This window comes from Microcebus murinus, chromosome 5 (genome assembly GCF_040939455.1).
Source record: "Microcebus murinus isolate Inina chromosome 5, M.murinus_Inina_mat1.0, whole genome shotgun sequence".
Classification (NCBI taxonomy): Eukaryota; Metazoa; Chordata; class Mammalia; order Primates; family Cheirogaleidae; genus Microcebus; species Microcebus murinus.
In genome coordinates, this window is record NC_134108.1 from 27,299,964 (window position 1) to 27,315,420 (window position 15,457).

General features: G+C 35.8%; 1 protein-coding gene across 4 annotated transcripts in view; it reads left to right on the top strand.

The window, feature by feature from the left end:
- The window catches only part of AHI1 (Abelson helper integration site 1), a 184,520-nt gene that overhangs the window by 134,073 nt on the left and 34,990 nt on the right, over positions 1 to 15,457 (top strand). For all 4 annotated transcript variants that reach the window (XM_012739468.3, XM_012739470.3, XM_012739469.3 and 1 more), the window contains one exon: positions 12,609 to 12,771. In XM_012739468.3, coding sequence (XP_012594922.1) covers positions 12,609 to 12,771 — 163 coding nt within the window. The remainder of the gene's footprint in view (positions 1 to 12,608; positions 12,772 to 15,457) is intronic.

Below are 15,457 nucleotides of genomic sequence, written 5' to 3' on the forward strand. Positions count from 1 at the left end.
TCTACCATCTGCCACTACTAATGTTCCATAGATTCTTTTTTTGCCATGATAAACATATATGAGTTCACCAGTCTTCATCTTCCTGTGATGCTCTTTATCCTGCCATCATCTGTTCCCCAACAGTGAGATCAGTCTTTGACAGAGATAGCACAGCAGTCACTAATGCAGACACCCTTTGGTGTAACCACACAATTGAGTCACAGATTAGCTAGATGCATAAAGATTAAGTGAGATAAATCCCTAGAGGAGAAAAAAGCATTTCTTATTCTTTATTTTTAATCAAACTTCATAAAGTTTTCTTGTCACCATATCCCTGGTAATATAGCAACGTGGACAAATTTCTGTGGGTGAACTTTTTTGGATTCAAAGCTTATTATACCTAATCTGAAAATGAATTTTTGATTTTATAGATAGAGTAGAAGTTAGTAGATCTACATTTGGTTTGGAAAATATGGTCACATTTTTAGCTGTGGGTGTTCTACAGAAATATTTTACTACAAAACACCATTCCTCTCATCTTGGGCATCCAAGTACTTAAAATCCTCTATGATAATTTGAAAAACTTCAGGAGTTGAATAATAATAATGATACCTAACATTTGTTGAGCACATACTATGTACTAGGCACTGTGCAAAGTGTTTTATGTTGATCTCACCTGAGTGTCATAATAATTCTGTAAGATAAAAGTATTATTATTATCACCATTTGCCAGTGAGAAAACTGAGGAAAAAGGTCTTTAAGGGTCTTCTAGAAACACTTTAAGATATTAATGCATTATGATAAATGAGCCAAAAATATCAACTTTCTAAAAGCAGAATTAGTTTATGTGAATAAACCATTAAACTCTGTTACTCAGTTGCCACAAAGCAGATTTTGTAGAAATTGGGAGTAGTTCAAATGATATCAACAGCAGTTAACACTTATGAAACAATTTATATTTTTAAAAGCCCTGCTACATACTGTATATTATTCCCTCATCTGGTTTTTGTAACATCACTGTGACTTTTAATGGGATTTGGCAGGGGATGTAGTAATGAAAGTTGCAGACAACTGGAAAGGATGACCAGAATGACATCTAAAAAGGACATGAAGACCTTGATATTAGGTAAGGACACAGTCAAATACAGATTCCTCCCTCTCAGTAAATCTACTTTGGAAGTTATCTAGGAAAGTCAGGTTCTAAAATATATCTTGGAAAACCTCCCATTTACCCACCAAGAAGTTTCAAACAGATAATGATTTGAGGTTAGTGGATTTTAATCACAGTTGATTTCCTGGGAAGAGTGGTAACTTCAGTTCTAATAGCTGTGGGGTGGGTTCAAGACATGTAAGAAGCAGAGTATAATCTGGATGTGAGAAGGGGATCTTGGGGTTTGGTGGGAAAAAAGGGGCCCAGAAACTGTGGTTTTTCTAGTGCCCTGGGAGAGTCACCTGTGACCTTGAGAAAGGAAATTACAGACACCTGCTACACTTCAAACTATGCTACCCACATGCCACAGACAGCTGTTTGAAGAAAAGGAGTGAAGGAATGAGAAGGTAATTATGAGTATCACCCAAAAATGAGGTGATGGGGCTTCTTCCTCTCTTGAGACCCATTTAGCAAGCTCACTGTATACAATTAAGTTTTAGCTAATACCTAAGCATGAATGACTCTCCTGCTGATGTTCTAATCTTATTCTTTCCTTTCTCCATTCTACTAGAAAAGTCTTTAGAATCAGCACTTAGGCTGTTACCATTTGGTAACATAAAGAACCCAAAAAATGAGTACAGCTCAGTAAAACTCCAGTCTTCTCCAGGACCTTCATTGAACATTTCCATTTTAATTTTCTGTCACTGGTACTAGCAGCTGTTTGGTCTTACCAGCAATACTTTGGTGTAATATGTTAAGGTTAGCTAGTTTTCTTATGTCCAACATGTGTTGCTCTCTACTTTGATTGTATTTCCACAGTCTAACCTCTTTTGTCCAGTTCCATAACAAGGATCAAGGCTTTCTTCTCTGACATAGAGGGCTGTGGTCTGCTTATCTGTATTTTAGCTTGTACTTTTGCTTTACTCATCAAAAACAATTTCACCTCCTGTAACAATAATTTCTATTATGTTCTTTTTTTTTAATAACAGCTCTAGTTGGATATAATTCACATAGCTTAAAATTTACCCTTTGAGGTCTACAGTGCAGTGAGTTTTATTATATTTACAGAGTTATGCAACCACCACTTCGACACCATTTTAAAACATTCATTGCCCCAAAAAGAAATCCCATATACTCATTGGCAGTCATCCCCTTCTGTTTTCTTCTTCCCATCCTCTGACTACTACTAATCTACATTCTGTCTGTGTGGATTTACCTATTCTGGACATTTTTATATAAATGCAACCATATACTATGTGGCCTTTGTATTTGGCTTTTTTTTTACTTAGCATAATGTTTTCCAGGTTTATCCATGTTATACCATGTATCAGAATTTCATTACTTTTGATGGCCAAATAATATTGTATTATATGGATATCCCACATTTTGTTTATCTATTAATCTGCTGACAAGCAGTTGGGTTGCTTCCATTTTTAACTATGATTACTAATGCTCTGTGAACATCTATTTATAGATTTTTGCATGGACATAAGTTTTAGTTCCTCAAACATTAGAGTAACCATATTATGTAGTAATTCTACTTATACACCCTGGCAGAGCTTGAAGAATAGACTAATCAAAACCATAAATCAAAGACTATTCAATAGTTCATAAATATTTTAAATCAGTTAGTACATCTAAGCACAGAAAACCAAAAGAAATTAAAATCATTCAATTTTAGACTCTTGCCAAGGTACCTTCTTAGTTAAGCCAGTGGGGTACCTAGAAGTTTGAAGACATGGTTCCTTAAGACCTTACTCTAGGAACAGGGTAAGTTAAAATTCTACCAAGCTTGTTGTTTTTACTGAGATTCAGCCATTTTTCGTAAATACATGCTCCTCAGATTGTTGCAAGGCTTTGGTTAGTTTCCAGAGTTCTGATAAAGTTGATTTTGACAGTTTTTGCCAGTGTTCTCCATGCTTTTATGGAAGAGCCAATTTTCATTACTTCATTCTGGAAGTGATTTCTCTCTACTCATTTATGCTTAAGCTCAGAAGTTTTTATTTGATTTTAAGATTCTATTTGCCACTTCCTATTTTGCTATTTAAAATACTTTTTGGTAAGTTTTAGAACCCCCTACTCAACTGCATATATTTTTTTATGTATCACAATTAGAATTATATGCTAAAGTAGGGACATTTTCCATTAACTTCATCATTCTTTCTTCTATTATATCCTTTTCTTCTTCCCTACTAAACCACACACTTCTTCTTCCCTACTAAACCACACACTCAAATGCATGTACATTAACTTTTCCAGAATATGTGCAATGACATTGGTATTAGAAATAGACAAACCTCAGTGTTTTAATGACATGAACAGTTACTTATTGATTTCTCATTTAAATTTCTTACTCACAGCCAGTCATGGTGGCTCATTCCTGTAATCTCAACACTTTAGGAAGCAGAATCACTTGAGGCCAAGAGTTTAAAAGTAGCCTGGGCAACATAGTGAGACCCTGTCGTTACAAAAAAAAATGTTTTTTTTTTGAGACAAAGTCTCACTCTGTTGCCTGGGCTAAAGTGCAGTGGCATCAGCCTAGCTCACAGCAACCTCAAACTCCTGAGCTCAAGCGATCCTTCTGCCTCAGCCTCCCAAGTAGCTGGGACTATAGGCATACGCCACCGCACCCAGCTAATTTTTTCTATTTTTAGTAGTTTGGCTAATTTCTTTCTATTTAGAGTAGAGACGGGGTCTCGCTCTTCCTCAGGCTGGTCTCGAACTTCCGAGCTCAAGCGATCCTTCCACCTTGGCCTCCCAAAGTGTTAGGATTACAGGCATGAGTCACCGCGCCCAGCCTACAAAAAATTTTGTTAAAAATTAGCTGAGTGTGGTCCTGTAGTCCTGGCTACTTGGGAGGTTGAGGTTAGAGGATCACTTGATCCCACGAGTTCAAAGTTACGAGTTCAAGCCCATTCTCAGTGCTCATGAGTTACAATCATGCCACTGTACTCCAGCCTGGGTGACAAAATGAGACCCTGTCTTTAAAAATAAATAAATAAATGATTTAAGATTTCTTCACAGCCTTTCCAAATTAATTTTGCCTCTAGTCATTTCATTAATTCATTGTGCCTCTAAATACAAACTTCAGTAATCAGATGGACACAGATGTTAATATATACATAATATATACATTGTCACCTTAGTCTAATTTCAGTTTCCATGTAACAAATTGTGACTCAGAAACCAGTAAGAAGAAAAGTGAAGAAAAGTGCTTTGATGATCTTCAGATGCCTTCTTTAATAATGAAATGACTAATCTTTACGACCCTTTTTTTGGCATAATCTTAAGGAAAGTGACAAGCAGTGAACCAGGCAGGCTTGTATTCTCTTCATTTCATGAAGGCTCATAATGTAAGGTTAGTGTTTTAGAGCATTGATTTGGGAGAAAAGCAGACTTGCTAATATCTAAATTGTGCCAAACTGTATAATTTATACAAATAATGATTCTTTCAGTTTACACTTAAGAAAACTATGGTATGGTAAGTACTAAATAGGGTAGTTACTATGAATATATTAATGTATTTGTGTACGCATGCACACATATGTGTATTTATAGTGTCAAGTGGTTATTAGCACATTTCTGGTACATAGCAAGCATTAAATAAATGATAGAGATATATATTTCTAAACGTAGCTAGGTAAATAGACATATCTGTAATATAGCAAATTGTTAAGTAACCACAGTAGATGTACATCAATGATGTGAGAACCCCACTGAGGTTTATGTGATCATTTTAGAGATAATGAGTTTTAAAATCTTGGTTAAATAAAATTAAAACATCTAAATAAGATTTTTTTAAAAAATAGAATGTCATAAAACTAAGATTATCATAAAGATATTAATTTATGCTAAACTTTAAGAATAAGGATTTTTAGATATATAACATTTGAAACAATATAATTTTCTTAACTATATCCTAAGCTCTTTCAGATCAAGAGATATAAGGTACATTTCTTTATATTTCCCATACTTATGTATAATGTTTTATATGTAGCACATACTCCAGATCTTTGTTATATGAATGAGGTATTAATTAATTCATCTTTTGAGAAATTATTTTTACTTTTAATGAATTCTGTTAATAAACTTAAATGCCTTAGGAATGCTCTTAAGTAGTTCTCAAAAATTTCTGTATAGGCCGGGCGCGGTGGCTCATGCCTGTAATCCTAGCACTCTGGGAGGCCGAGGTGGGCAGATTGCTCGAGGTCAGGAGTTCGAAACCAGCCTGAGCAACAGCGAGACCCCATCTCTACTATAAATAGAGAGAAATTAATTGGCCAACTAATACATATATAGAAAAAATTAGCCGGGCATCGTGGCACATGCTTGTAGTCCCAGCTACTTGGGAGGCTGAGGCAGTAGGATCGCTTGAGCTCAGGAGTTTGAGGTTGCTGTGAGCTAGGCTGACGCCACAGCACTCACTCTAGCCTGGGCAACAAAGTGAGACTCTGTCTCAAAAAAAAAAAAAAAAAATTCTGTATAGATTATCTTGAAATGTCAAGGACAACAACTCTGTACTACAGAAATCCTGGAGATACCATTAAACATCAAAGAGAGATTTAATATTCTTGAACAACTTGTCTCCAGACCTCATGTTATTTTTAAGTAATAGCTTGTGTTATATCTATTATGCATATTTAAGGACAGAAAAATATTCCTTACTCTAAAAGAGAACAATGAAAATTATAGCTCATTTAGACCCTTTTGAGTTTCTATAGGTGCCTATTCAAGTTTAGAAAGGGCTTTTCCTAAGTAGTTTTCCTAAGTAATGCAGGAGATCCCTTCATAACATATGTATCTATATATGTTTATTTTTATATTTTTTAATGTTTGTATATTCATGTATTTATAACAAACTTAATATTAGTCAATTTAAAAATTTTAATACAATCGTGCGTCACTTAATGACAGGGATACATTATAAGAAATCCATCATTAGCCAATTTTGTCCTTGTGTAAACATCATAAGGTGTACTTTCACAAACCTGGATGGTACAGCCTACTACACATGTGGGCTATATGGTATAGCCTATTGCTCCTGAGCTACAAACCTGTACAGTATGTTTCTGTACTGAATGCTATAGGCAGTTGTTACACAGTGGTAAATATTTGTGTGTCTAAACATTTCTAAACATACAAGAGACACAGTAAAAATGTAGTAGAAAAGTTAAAAATGGTACATCTGTATAGGACACTTACTGTGAATGGAGCTTGCAGGACCGGAAGTTAGTCTAAGTGACTCAGTGAGTGGTGAGTGAATGTGAAGGCCTAGGACATTACTGTATACTACTATAGACTTTATAAAGACTGTATACTTGGGCTACACTAAATTTATTCTTAAAACAAAGTAATTGTGCCATAACATTATGACAACTGTAACGTCACTAGGCAATAGGAGTTTTTCAGCTCATGTTATAATCTTATAGGACCTCTGCAGTTTACTGCATACAATATGACAATCAGAAGAGAGTAAGTGGTCTTCATGTGAGAAGTTAAGAACACATTGAGTAAAAACACGGGAAGATAAGCATATTTTCATGAGCCACATAGTTTATATCCTGTGCCTCCAATATGCTTAGAGAATAGTCATAACCCAATGTTCATATTCCACTGCCAGTGTGTGGACTGTTGATGTGTTAAACACACTGATTCTTTGTTGTATAGCAATTCTGTAGTCATACCTGGGAGATATTACCAGTTTGGTTCCAGACTACCACAATAAAGCAAGTTGTGCAAATTTTTGGGTTTCCTAGTGCATATGAAACTATGTGCATAATATACTATAGTCTATTAAGTATGTAATAGCATCATATCTAAAAGAACAATTTACATGCCTTAATTTTAAAAATTGTATTGCTAAAATGCTGGCAATCATCTGAGCCTTCAGCAAGTTTTAATCTTTTTTGCTTGGGAAAGTTCTTGCCTTGATGTTGATGACTGCTGACTGATCAGGGTGGTGGTTGCTAAAGGTTGGGGTGACTGTGGCAGTTTCTTAAAATAGGACAACAATGAAGTTTGCTGCACCAGTTGACTCTTATTTTCACGAAAGATTTCTCTGTAACATGCGATGCTGTTTGGTAGCATTTTGCCCACAGTAGAACTTCTTTCAAAATTGGAGTCGGTTGTCTCAAACCCTACTGTAAGCTTTCTCAACTAAATATATGTAGTATTCTAAATCTTTTGTTGTCATTTCAACAGTGTTCACAGCATCTTCACCAAGAGTAGATTCCATCTCAAGAAACAGCTTTTTTTGCTCATCCATAAGAAACAACACCTTCTCCATTCAGGTTTTATCATGAGATTCCAACAGTTCATTCACATCCTCAGACTCCACTTCTAATACTAGTTTTCTTGCTATTTCCACCAAATCTGTAGTTACTTCCTCCACTGAAATCATGAAGCCCTCAAAGTCATCCCTGAGGGTTTGGAATCAACTTCTTCCAAACTCCTGTTAATGTTGATATTTTGACCTCCTCCAGTGACTCATGAATGTTCTTAGTGACGTCTTTCCAGAATGGTGAATTCTTTACAGAAGGTTTTCGATTTACTTTGCCCAGATTGATCAGAAGAATGACTATCTATGGCAGCTGTATCCTTTTGTAATATATTTCTTAAATAAGATAACTTGAAAGTCAAAATTACTCCTTGATTGGCTACAAAATGGATGTTGTGTTAGCAGGCATGAAAGTAAGATTAATCTTTTACATCTCCATCAGAGGGCTTGGATGACCTGGTGAATTGTCAATGAGCAGTAATATTTTGAAAGGAATCTTTTTTTCTGAACAGCAGGCCTTAATAGTGGGCTTAAATTATTCAGTAAACCATATGTGAACAGATGTGTTTCATCTAGGCCCTGTTGTTCCATTTGTGGAGGACAGGCAGAATAGATTAAGCATAATTCTTAAGGGCCCTAGGATTTTTAGAATGGTAAATGAGTATTGGCTTCAACTTAAAGTCACCGACTGCATTGGCCACTAACAAGAGTCAGCCTGTGCTTTGAAGCTTTGAAGTTAGGCATTGACTTTTCCTCTCTAGTTATTAAAGTCTTAGATAGCATCTTCTTCCAATATAAATCTGTGTCATCTTCACTGAAAATCTGTTGTTTAGTGGAGCCACCTTCATATTCTGGATAACTTGCTGCAGCCTCTACATCAGCACTTGCTGTTTCACCTTCTACTTTTATGTTATAGAGATGACTTCTTTCCTTAAGCCTCAGGAACCAACCCCTGCTAGCTTTCAGCTTCTTTTGCAGCTTCCTCACTTCTCTCAGCCTTAATAGAATTGAAGAGTTAGGGCCTTGGTCTGGATTAGGCTTTGGTTTAAGAGAATGTTGTGAATGTTGTGTTTAATCTTCTATCCAAACCACTAAAATTTCTCCATATCAGCAGTAAGGCTTGTTTCAACTTTCTTAGCACTTTTAATTTTCTTTAAGAACTTTTCCTTTGCATTCACAACCTAGCCATTTGGCAAAAGAGGCCTAGCTTTTGACTATCTCAGCTTTCTACATGCCGTCCTCACTGAGTTTAATCATTTCTAGCTTTCAGGCTAAAGTAAGAGACATGTAACTCTTCCTTTCACTTGAACACTTTGAGGCCATTGTGGGTTATTAATTGGCCTAATTTCAATATTGTCATATCTCAGGGAGTAGGGAAGCCCAAGGAGAGAATGAGAAACGGGGGAACAGCTAGTTGATGGAGAAGTCAGAACACACACATTTATCGCTTAAGTTCACCATCTTCCATGAACGTAGTTTGTGACACTCCAAAACAATTATAATAGTAACACCAAAGATCACTGATCACAGATCACCATAACACATATAATAATAATGAAAAAGTTTGAAATATGGGGAAAATTTCCAAAATGTGACATAAACACAAAGTGACCATGTGCTATTGGGAAAATGGTGCCGATAGACTTGCTTGATGCAACGTTACCACAGACTTTCAATTTGTAAAAAATGCAAAGTTTGTGTCAGTCAAAAAGTGATGTAAAGGACATTGGAAACTAAGAAGGGGGGATGATGGATTTGGTAGGGGATAAAAACATACCTATTGGGTACAATGTACACTATTCTGGTGATAGGCACACTAAAAACCCTGACTTCAGCATTATACAGTTGATCCATTTAACAGAAACACTTGTTTGTATTCCCTTAATATTTTGAAATAAAAAAATTTTTTTAAATGACAGAGCTCATTGTCTGAGTTAAACACAAACAAAAAAAAATGCAATGTCTATGAAATGCAATAAAAGGAAGTCCAATAAAATGAGGTATGCCTGTACTTAAATGTCAATAATAGTATTATAGCAACATGGTCCAAAGACAACTTCTTTGCTTTAGAGAAGGTAGCCTCACCAACCATCACCCTCCCAAGGATGCCAGCTGTGGAGTTTGATGGCAAAGATATTATTTCTGCATTAGTAGATGACACTGTTTTACTAGTGTGGAACATAGTGCCATAAGTTGGTGAGGACCTGAAATGGATACAAGTGAGGCATTGCCCGTTTGTACTTCCAGGATGAGTTGGTAGTAAGTGGTTCGTCTGACATCATCAGGTTTGAGACTATACTAATCTGCTAGGGCTGCCATAACAAAATACCACAGACTGGGTGGCTTAACCAACAGAAATTTCTTTTGTCACATTTTTGGAGGCTAGAAGTCCAAGATCAAGATGCTGGTGGAGTTGGTTTCTCCTGAGGTCTCTCTTTCCTTGGCTTGCAAGTGATCACCTTCTCCCTGTGTTCCCACATAGCCTTATCCTCTGTGCAGACATGCTTCTGGTGTCTCTTCCTTTTTCTATAAGGACACCAGTCCTATTGATCATGGTCCCACCTTTGTGACCTCATTTAACATTAATTACTTCTTTAAAGGTTGTATCTTCAAACACATTCACATTAGAGATAAGGGCTTCAGTCTACGAAGTTTGAGGAACACAGTTCAGTCCATAACAAAGTCATAGAGTATAGAACACATTTATAAATACTAGTGGCCATGCAAAATAGATGTGCTGTATGTGGTTCTATAAGAAGAGAATAATCAGTTCAGTTGTTACCATAATAGTGTAATGTAAGATCTTATAATTCTTTGTGACCCTTGTACCTCTGAAGGGATTCTTTTATCAGTAGACCCTTGTGGAAAATTTTTCAGACTTCAGTTTGATGAGCTCTACATTGTCAGAAGTCCACACAATGACAAAAGCCTGATAAGGGATTTCCTAAATGACTCTGTTGACTAAACTGAATCTCCCCTGCTCTCCTTCCCAACAGCCACCTAGAGCTCCAGATAAATTAGCATTCATGGACCTTATATTTGCATAAGACTATTTAAAGTTGTGGTATTTCAGTGTACCAGAGCCAGGATGAGGAATAATAGGAAGAAACCATCAGATTCCTACGATGGAGTTTTGGGTGGCATAAAAGTAGCACAGTAGACCTGCAGGTGACCCAGGATAGTTGGTCTTCTCAGCACAGATGGCTGTTTAAGTGCTACTATCTAAAAATGTGTTTTATCCTCTTTTCTCTCCACTACTTTTTCCTCTTATTTGGTTCTAGACAAAGATGGCCTATAAATGTGTTTAGTTTTGGGGAAAACAAAAAAGAAAGACAGGGAAAAAAAACTGGGTTTAAGTCCTGATTTTATCACTTCGTAGTTTACTTGACAGGTTATTAAATTTCTTTGGACATCAAATTCCTCATTTGTAAAATAGAAATATGGATACATGCCCTCACGGGGTATAAAGGTTTAGTAAGATAACACCTAAGCCACTAGCATAGTACCTAAAACGTGGCAGGAACTCAGTGTATTTTAATTAGCTTTCCTCTTTTATGATAGTGCCAGATAGGAGAATAAAAGAGAAGATATTTAAAGAAGGAAGAACAAAGAGAAAAGTTAAAAGTTCCACTTTTACCTAAGTGATTTAGTGTCAATATACTAAAGTTATAAAAATTTGTAAACCTTAAACAACATCCTACATAGCATGTTATAAATGAGGTACTATGCCAAGCAGTACAATAGGCATTGCATTTGAACCATTTAAATTAAATTATCACTACTGGCCTTATATTGTAGATTGGCAGCAGTTAAATTTAAACTTATCCATTAAAGTTGCCTGGTTGAGGAGTTAATAAATATTGTTAAATGAAATAAAAGTTTCCAGAAACAGTTATGTGAACTATAATGGAATCCTCTGCTTAAAACCCTTCTGTGTCTTCCCATTGGCCACATTATTGAGTCTGAACTTCTTCGACATGCATGATATGACCCCTACTTATTCCTGTAGCCTCAGCTTCCTCTACCTCTTTATCTCAGCTCTCACCTCTAATGCCCCAGATTCCCACCATGTTTAACTATTTGGAGTTTCTCTTCCCTGGACTCTCATACATGCTGTACAATATGACTGAGACATACTTTCCCTCTCTTCACCTGGCTAATTCCTGTATTGTCCTGTAATTCTCCTGTAAGATCTAAATGAGGTACCTGTTTTAGAAATTATCCTATTTACCATGGTGTATTTAGCCTAGCACAGTACCAGGCACATTAGGATTTCAACAGTTAAATATTCAACCTAAATGCAGAAGATTTTAATGGTGAATTTCCATTACATATGTAGTTGTATAAGCAATACATTTTCAAACATCATTTAAGAATAAATATAGTCTTTAGTATACATGTTATATCTTACTTTACAGAGTGCATCAGATCTAAAATGCATTGAGATCTCCCTGCTTCTAACTGCTATAAGGGATTTTTAAGTGCCTGTGCAGCCACTGTCATTATCATTTTTACTTGGGTTTTTCAAAAGAAAAAGAAATCAAATATACTGATCATCGCAACAACACAAAGAAGAGGATTCCCATAGAAAGGCTTTTCCTCTTAATTTGTATCTAGTGAAAATAAACTTATGAGGGTATTTTTAAAGATAGTCAGAAGATGAAAGTTGTTGACATAAACATCAAATAATATATGTGTGTGGAGAAATTTATCTCAAAAAGAGACATTAGCAATAAACCAGCAATCACAATAACGTTATGCAATCAGGTTGTTCCATTGAGCTTTTCCTTTTTGTAAAACTGTTGACCTTCTGAAGAATTTTTTTTTCAGATGCATCTGCTTAGCACAGAGAATGGAATATAAAGGTAGTATAAAGCAATTCTGAGAAAGTAAATGGTGTGTGAGCCTTTTTTTTATTTCCTTCACAAGTAATTTACTTAAAAAAATTAACATCTGCTATTTTGAAACTAATCTTAGTGTATTGAATGCTCTTAACCATTTCTCAATCCCACAGTCTTTTATCTTGCTTCTCCTGCTGTGTTCCCACCACCCCTGATCCCATTAGCAAACCTTGAGACAGCCTCAGACTCACCAAAGTACTACTTTGGTTTCAGCTGCTCTTCTGCAAGAGGAAGTGAATGTTGGGGGTTTTCTCTGTGGTACAGTTGTGATAAAGCTGTGGTGGTCTTATCTCTCTCGTAGGTAGTGGCTCTTTATGACTACACAGCAAATCGATCAGATGAACTAACCATCCATCGCGGAGACATTATCCGAGTGTTTTTCAAAGATAATGAAGACTGGTGGTATGGCAGCATAGGAAAGGGACAGGAAGGTTATTTTCCAGCTAATCATGTGGCTAGTGAAAGTAAGTTTTATGCTCCCTTCCTGGTTTACTAATATGGTATAACTGATAGTCCAAGATTTTATCATTTTCTACCCTTTAATTTACTGTCTCTGTAACCTTTGCATATGTTTACCAGTGAATGTTGCTTTTCATTCTCATGATGTAAAAAATAAAAAGAGGAGGCACTAGCATGCTAGAAAGCTACTACATTCTGAGACTGGAATATTTACTTCATGGACTTCTTATTTTAGGGGACCTGCCCCTCTAACTACCAGCTTTCTTATCCAGCTCCTTTGACCCTGCTATCTGCTATATGCATGGTTCTGTCAGCACTTCTCTTGCCATAGTGACTTCTCAGTTGGCCAGCATCTTAAGAACCTCTGGTTCCCTAACTCCCATTTTTTTACTTTGGATACCTCAGTCTGAGCTGGTTACCTGCTAAAATAAAACTACAATAGATTGTTTCATTTTCAACTAAATTAAGCCCTCATTTATGAAAGAAAAAAATGAACTAGAGAATAAATTCTAAATGTGAGTTTCTGACAGCTATAAATACACAGCTAGGCCTTGAAGTGAAAATAGAACATAGAAAGCTTCAAAATAAAGAAAATAAGTTAAAAACCATCATTAAAGGGGATAAGTGTAGAAGTGCTTCTGCAAAAGAATGCATCTTATCCACAATTAACTTGATAGCATATTAGAAAAAGCACACAACACTCGGGTCAGCCCAAAAAATCAACTTCTAATCCTAGCTCAGCAGTTTATACTGATAAGCCTCAGTTTCCTCTTATAAAATGGAGAAGTTGATCTGTATCATCTCTGTAAGCTTTCTTCCAGAAACACTATAATTGTATGGTTCTGATTCAAAATGTAGTATAGGCAGCCTTAAAATTGAGAACAATCTATATTTTGAATATTTAAGTCTTTTATTTCTGCAAAGCAGTAATTGTGATAAATAATAATTGGTTTTTAGAATAGTCTGTGAAGCCCTATTTAATCCAAAACCATGACTAAACAAGAGTACTATTGATTCAAACCTAAGTTCTAAATTTTGACAGCAAGAGATAAAGGAAAAGAGGAAAAAGAATTTCTTCCATGATTGCTGGGTTCTGGGCTAGGCCTTGATAAAATTTCTCCTAGGTACCCTCCCACTACCCTGTATGTACCCTGTGCTTCCCAGTGCTCCCCTCTGCAGTTTCTCAAGTGCCTGAAGTCTCACTGTAGCTCTCCTTCTCCACTTACCTGCCACATTCAGCAAACTTCTCTCCTCAAAAGTTCTCAATGTCTCAAAAATTACCCACTTCTCTCTCCCATAACAAAATTCATAATTTTTTCTGTGCTGCTGTTTTAATTATTTTCTTCTAAGTAGTAAATAAATGATAACTATTTAACTCTATTGGAGGTATATTTTTATAGAGGATGCATAATGGAAAACACATAAGACAGTGTAAAAGGAAGAAATTTTAGGACAGGTTAATTCCCAGATATGCATAAGACAGCATTTAAGTCCTGTAAAGCTCAGCACTTCTATCTTTCAGATTGTCTAAAATATCCAGGTTTCTTCCCTCTCCTTCCAGTGTTGCTTCTCCCACAGGATCAACAGCTAAGGTTAAGAAGAGGTAGCTTCTATTTTTAAATCAGAAGCTGCTTGCACATAGTCTCTCTAGAATATGTTTGTAATTTTAACTAGGTATTACAATCCATTGTTCCTTTCAGGTAAAAGAGGAAACATTCAAAAATTATTTCACTTGGCAATATGAAAAGATTGTGTATCTCCAGGCAGGTTGGTATTAAGTGCCCTGACCTTAGAATCTACTTAGTTTGCAGAAATAATCTCTTAGGCTTGCAGATCTTGAGAGGCTGCACATACTTGTTCTACAATGAGTTAAAAGTTAATAACATTTGGTTCTCTTCCATAATAGCGAAAGTCAGAACTCTGAAGCATATTGCAGTAATGGTTGATGGCTATATACAAAATTAATTTCTTTTCTCAGTAGTGACCATCCTTCAGCTGGCATAATTCTTTATTGTGGCTTAGAATAATTGATGTTTTCTTTTGGCATCAGTCACTGCTGCTTGAAAAGCTTTGTTAAGACCAGAACAAACAGGAAAAAAAATCTCAGAAAACCTGAGAATATGATTGAATTCTCACACTTCATCGGGGATTATTTTCCTTTCCCTTTCATCCTTTTTAACTGAATTTAACAAAAACTCAACTGCCCAGTTTAGCATTAGAGAAAAAATGACTGTCAGCAGTATATTCCACTCCAAAAAGTGGTAAGACAAATTGTCCTTTGATCTTCATCTAAAGCCAAATATGCAAAACAAATATCTAGGGGAGTATATATATGAGCAGAATCTCTCCCCACTGTTCAATTGAGAGCCACATCCTTTAAGAGAGCAACACAATAAAAGAAGCTGGTACCCCATTATTATAAAAAACTTACTCTCTTTGTATCTTAAACTACTGGAAAGATAAACATGATCAGCTCCCCCTAATCACATCTAAAACCTTTTTCAATAAGAGATAAAGAAACTCAATAATAAAATCAACCCATATATAAAGCCAATTAATATATCTCATAATCTTAGTTTTACAGTTTTGATCAAATATATTTTAGCAATTTCTCTTAATTCAGAGTTGCTCTTAACCAAAACTGATTTACCTTTTAATCCTTTAAAATTCCCACATAGCTCTTTAAATGCA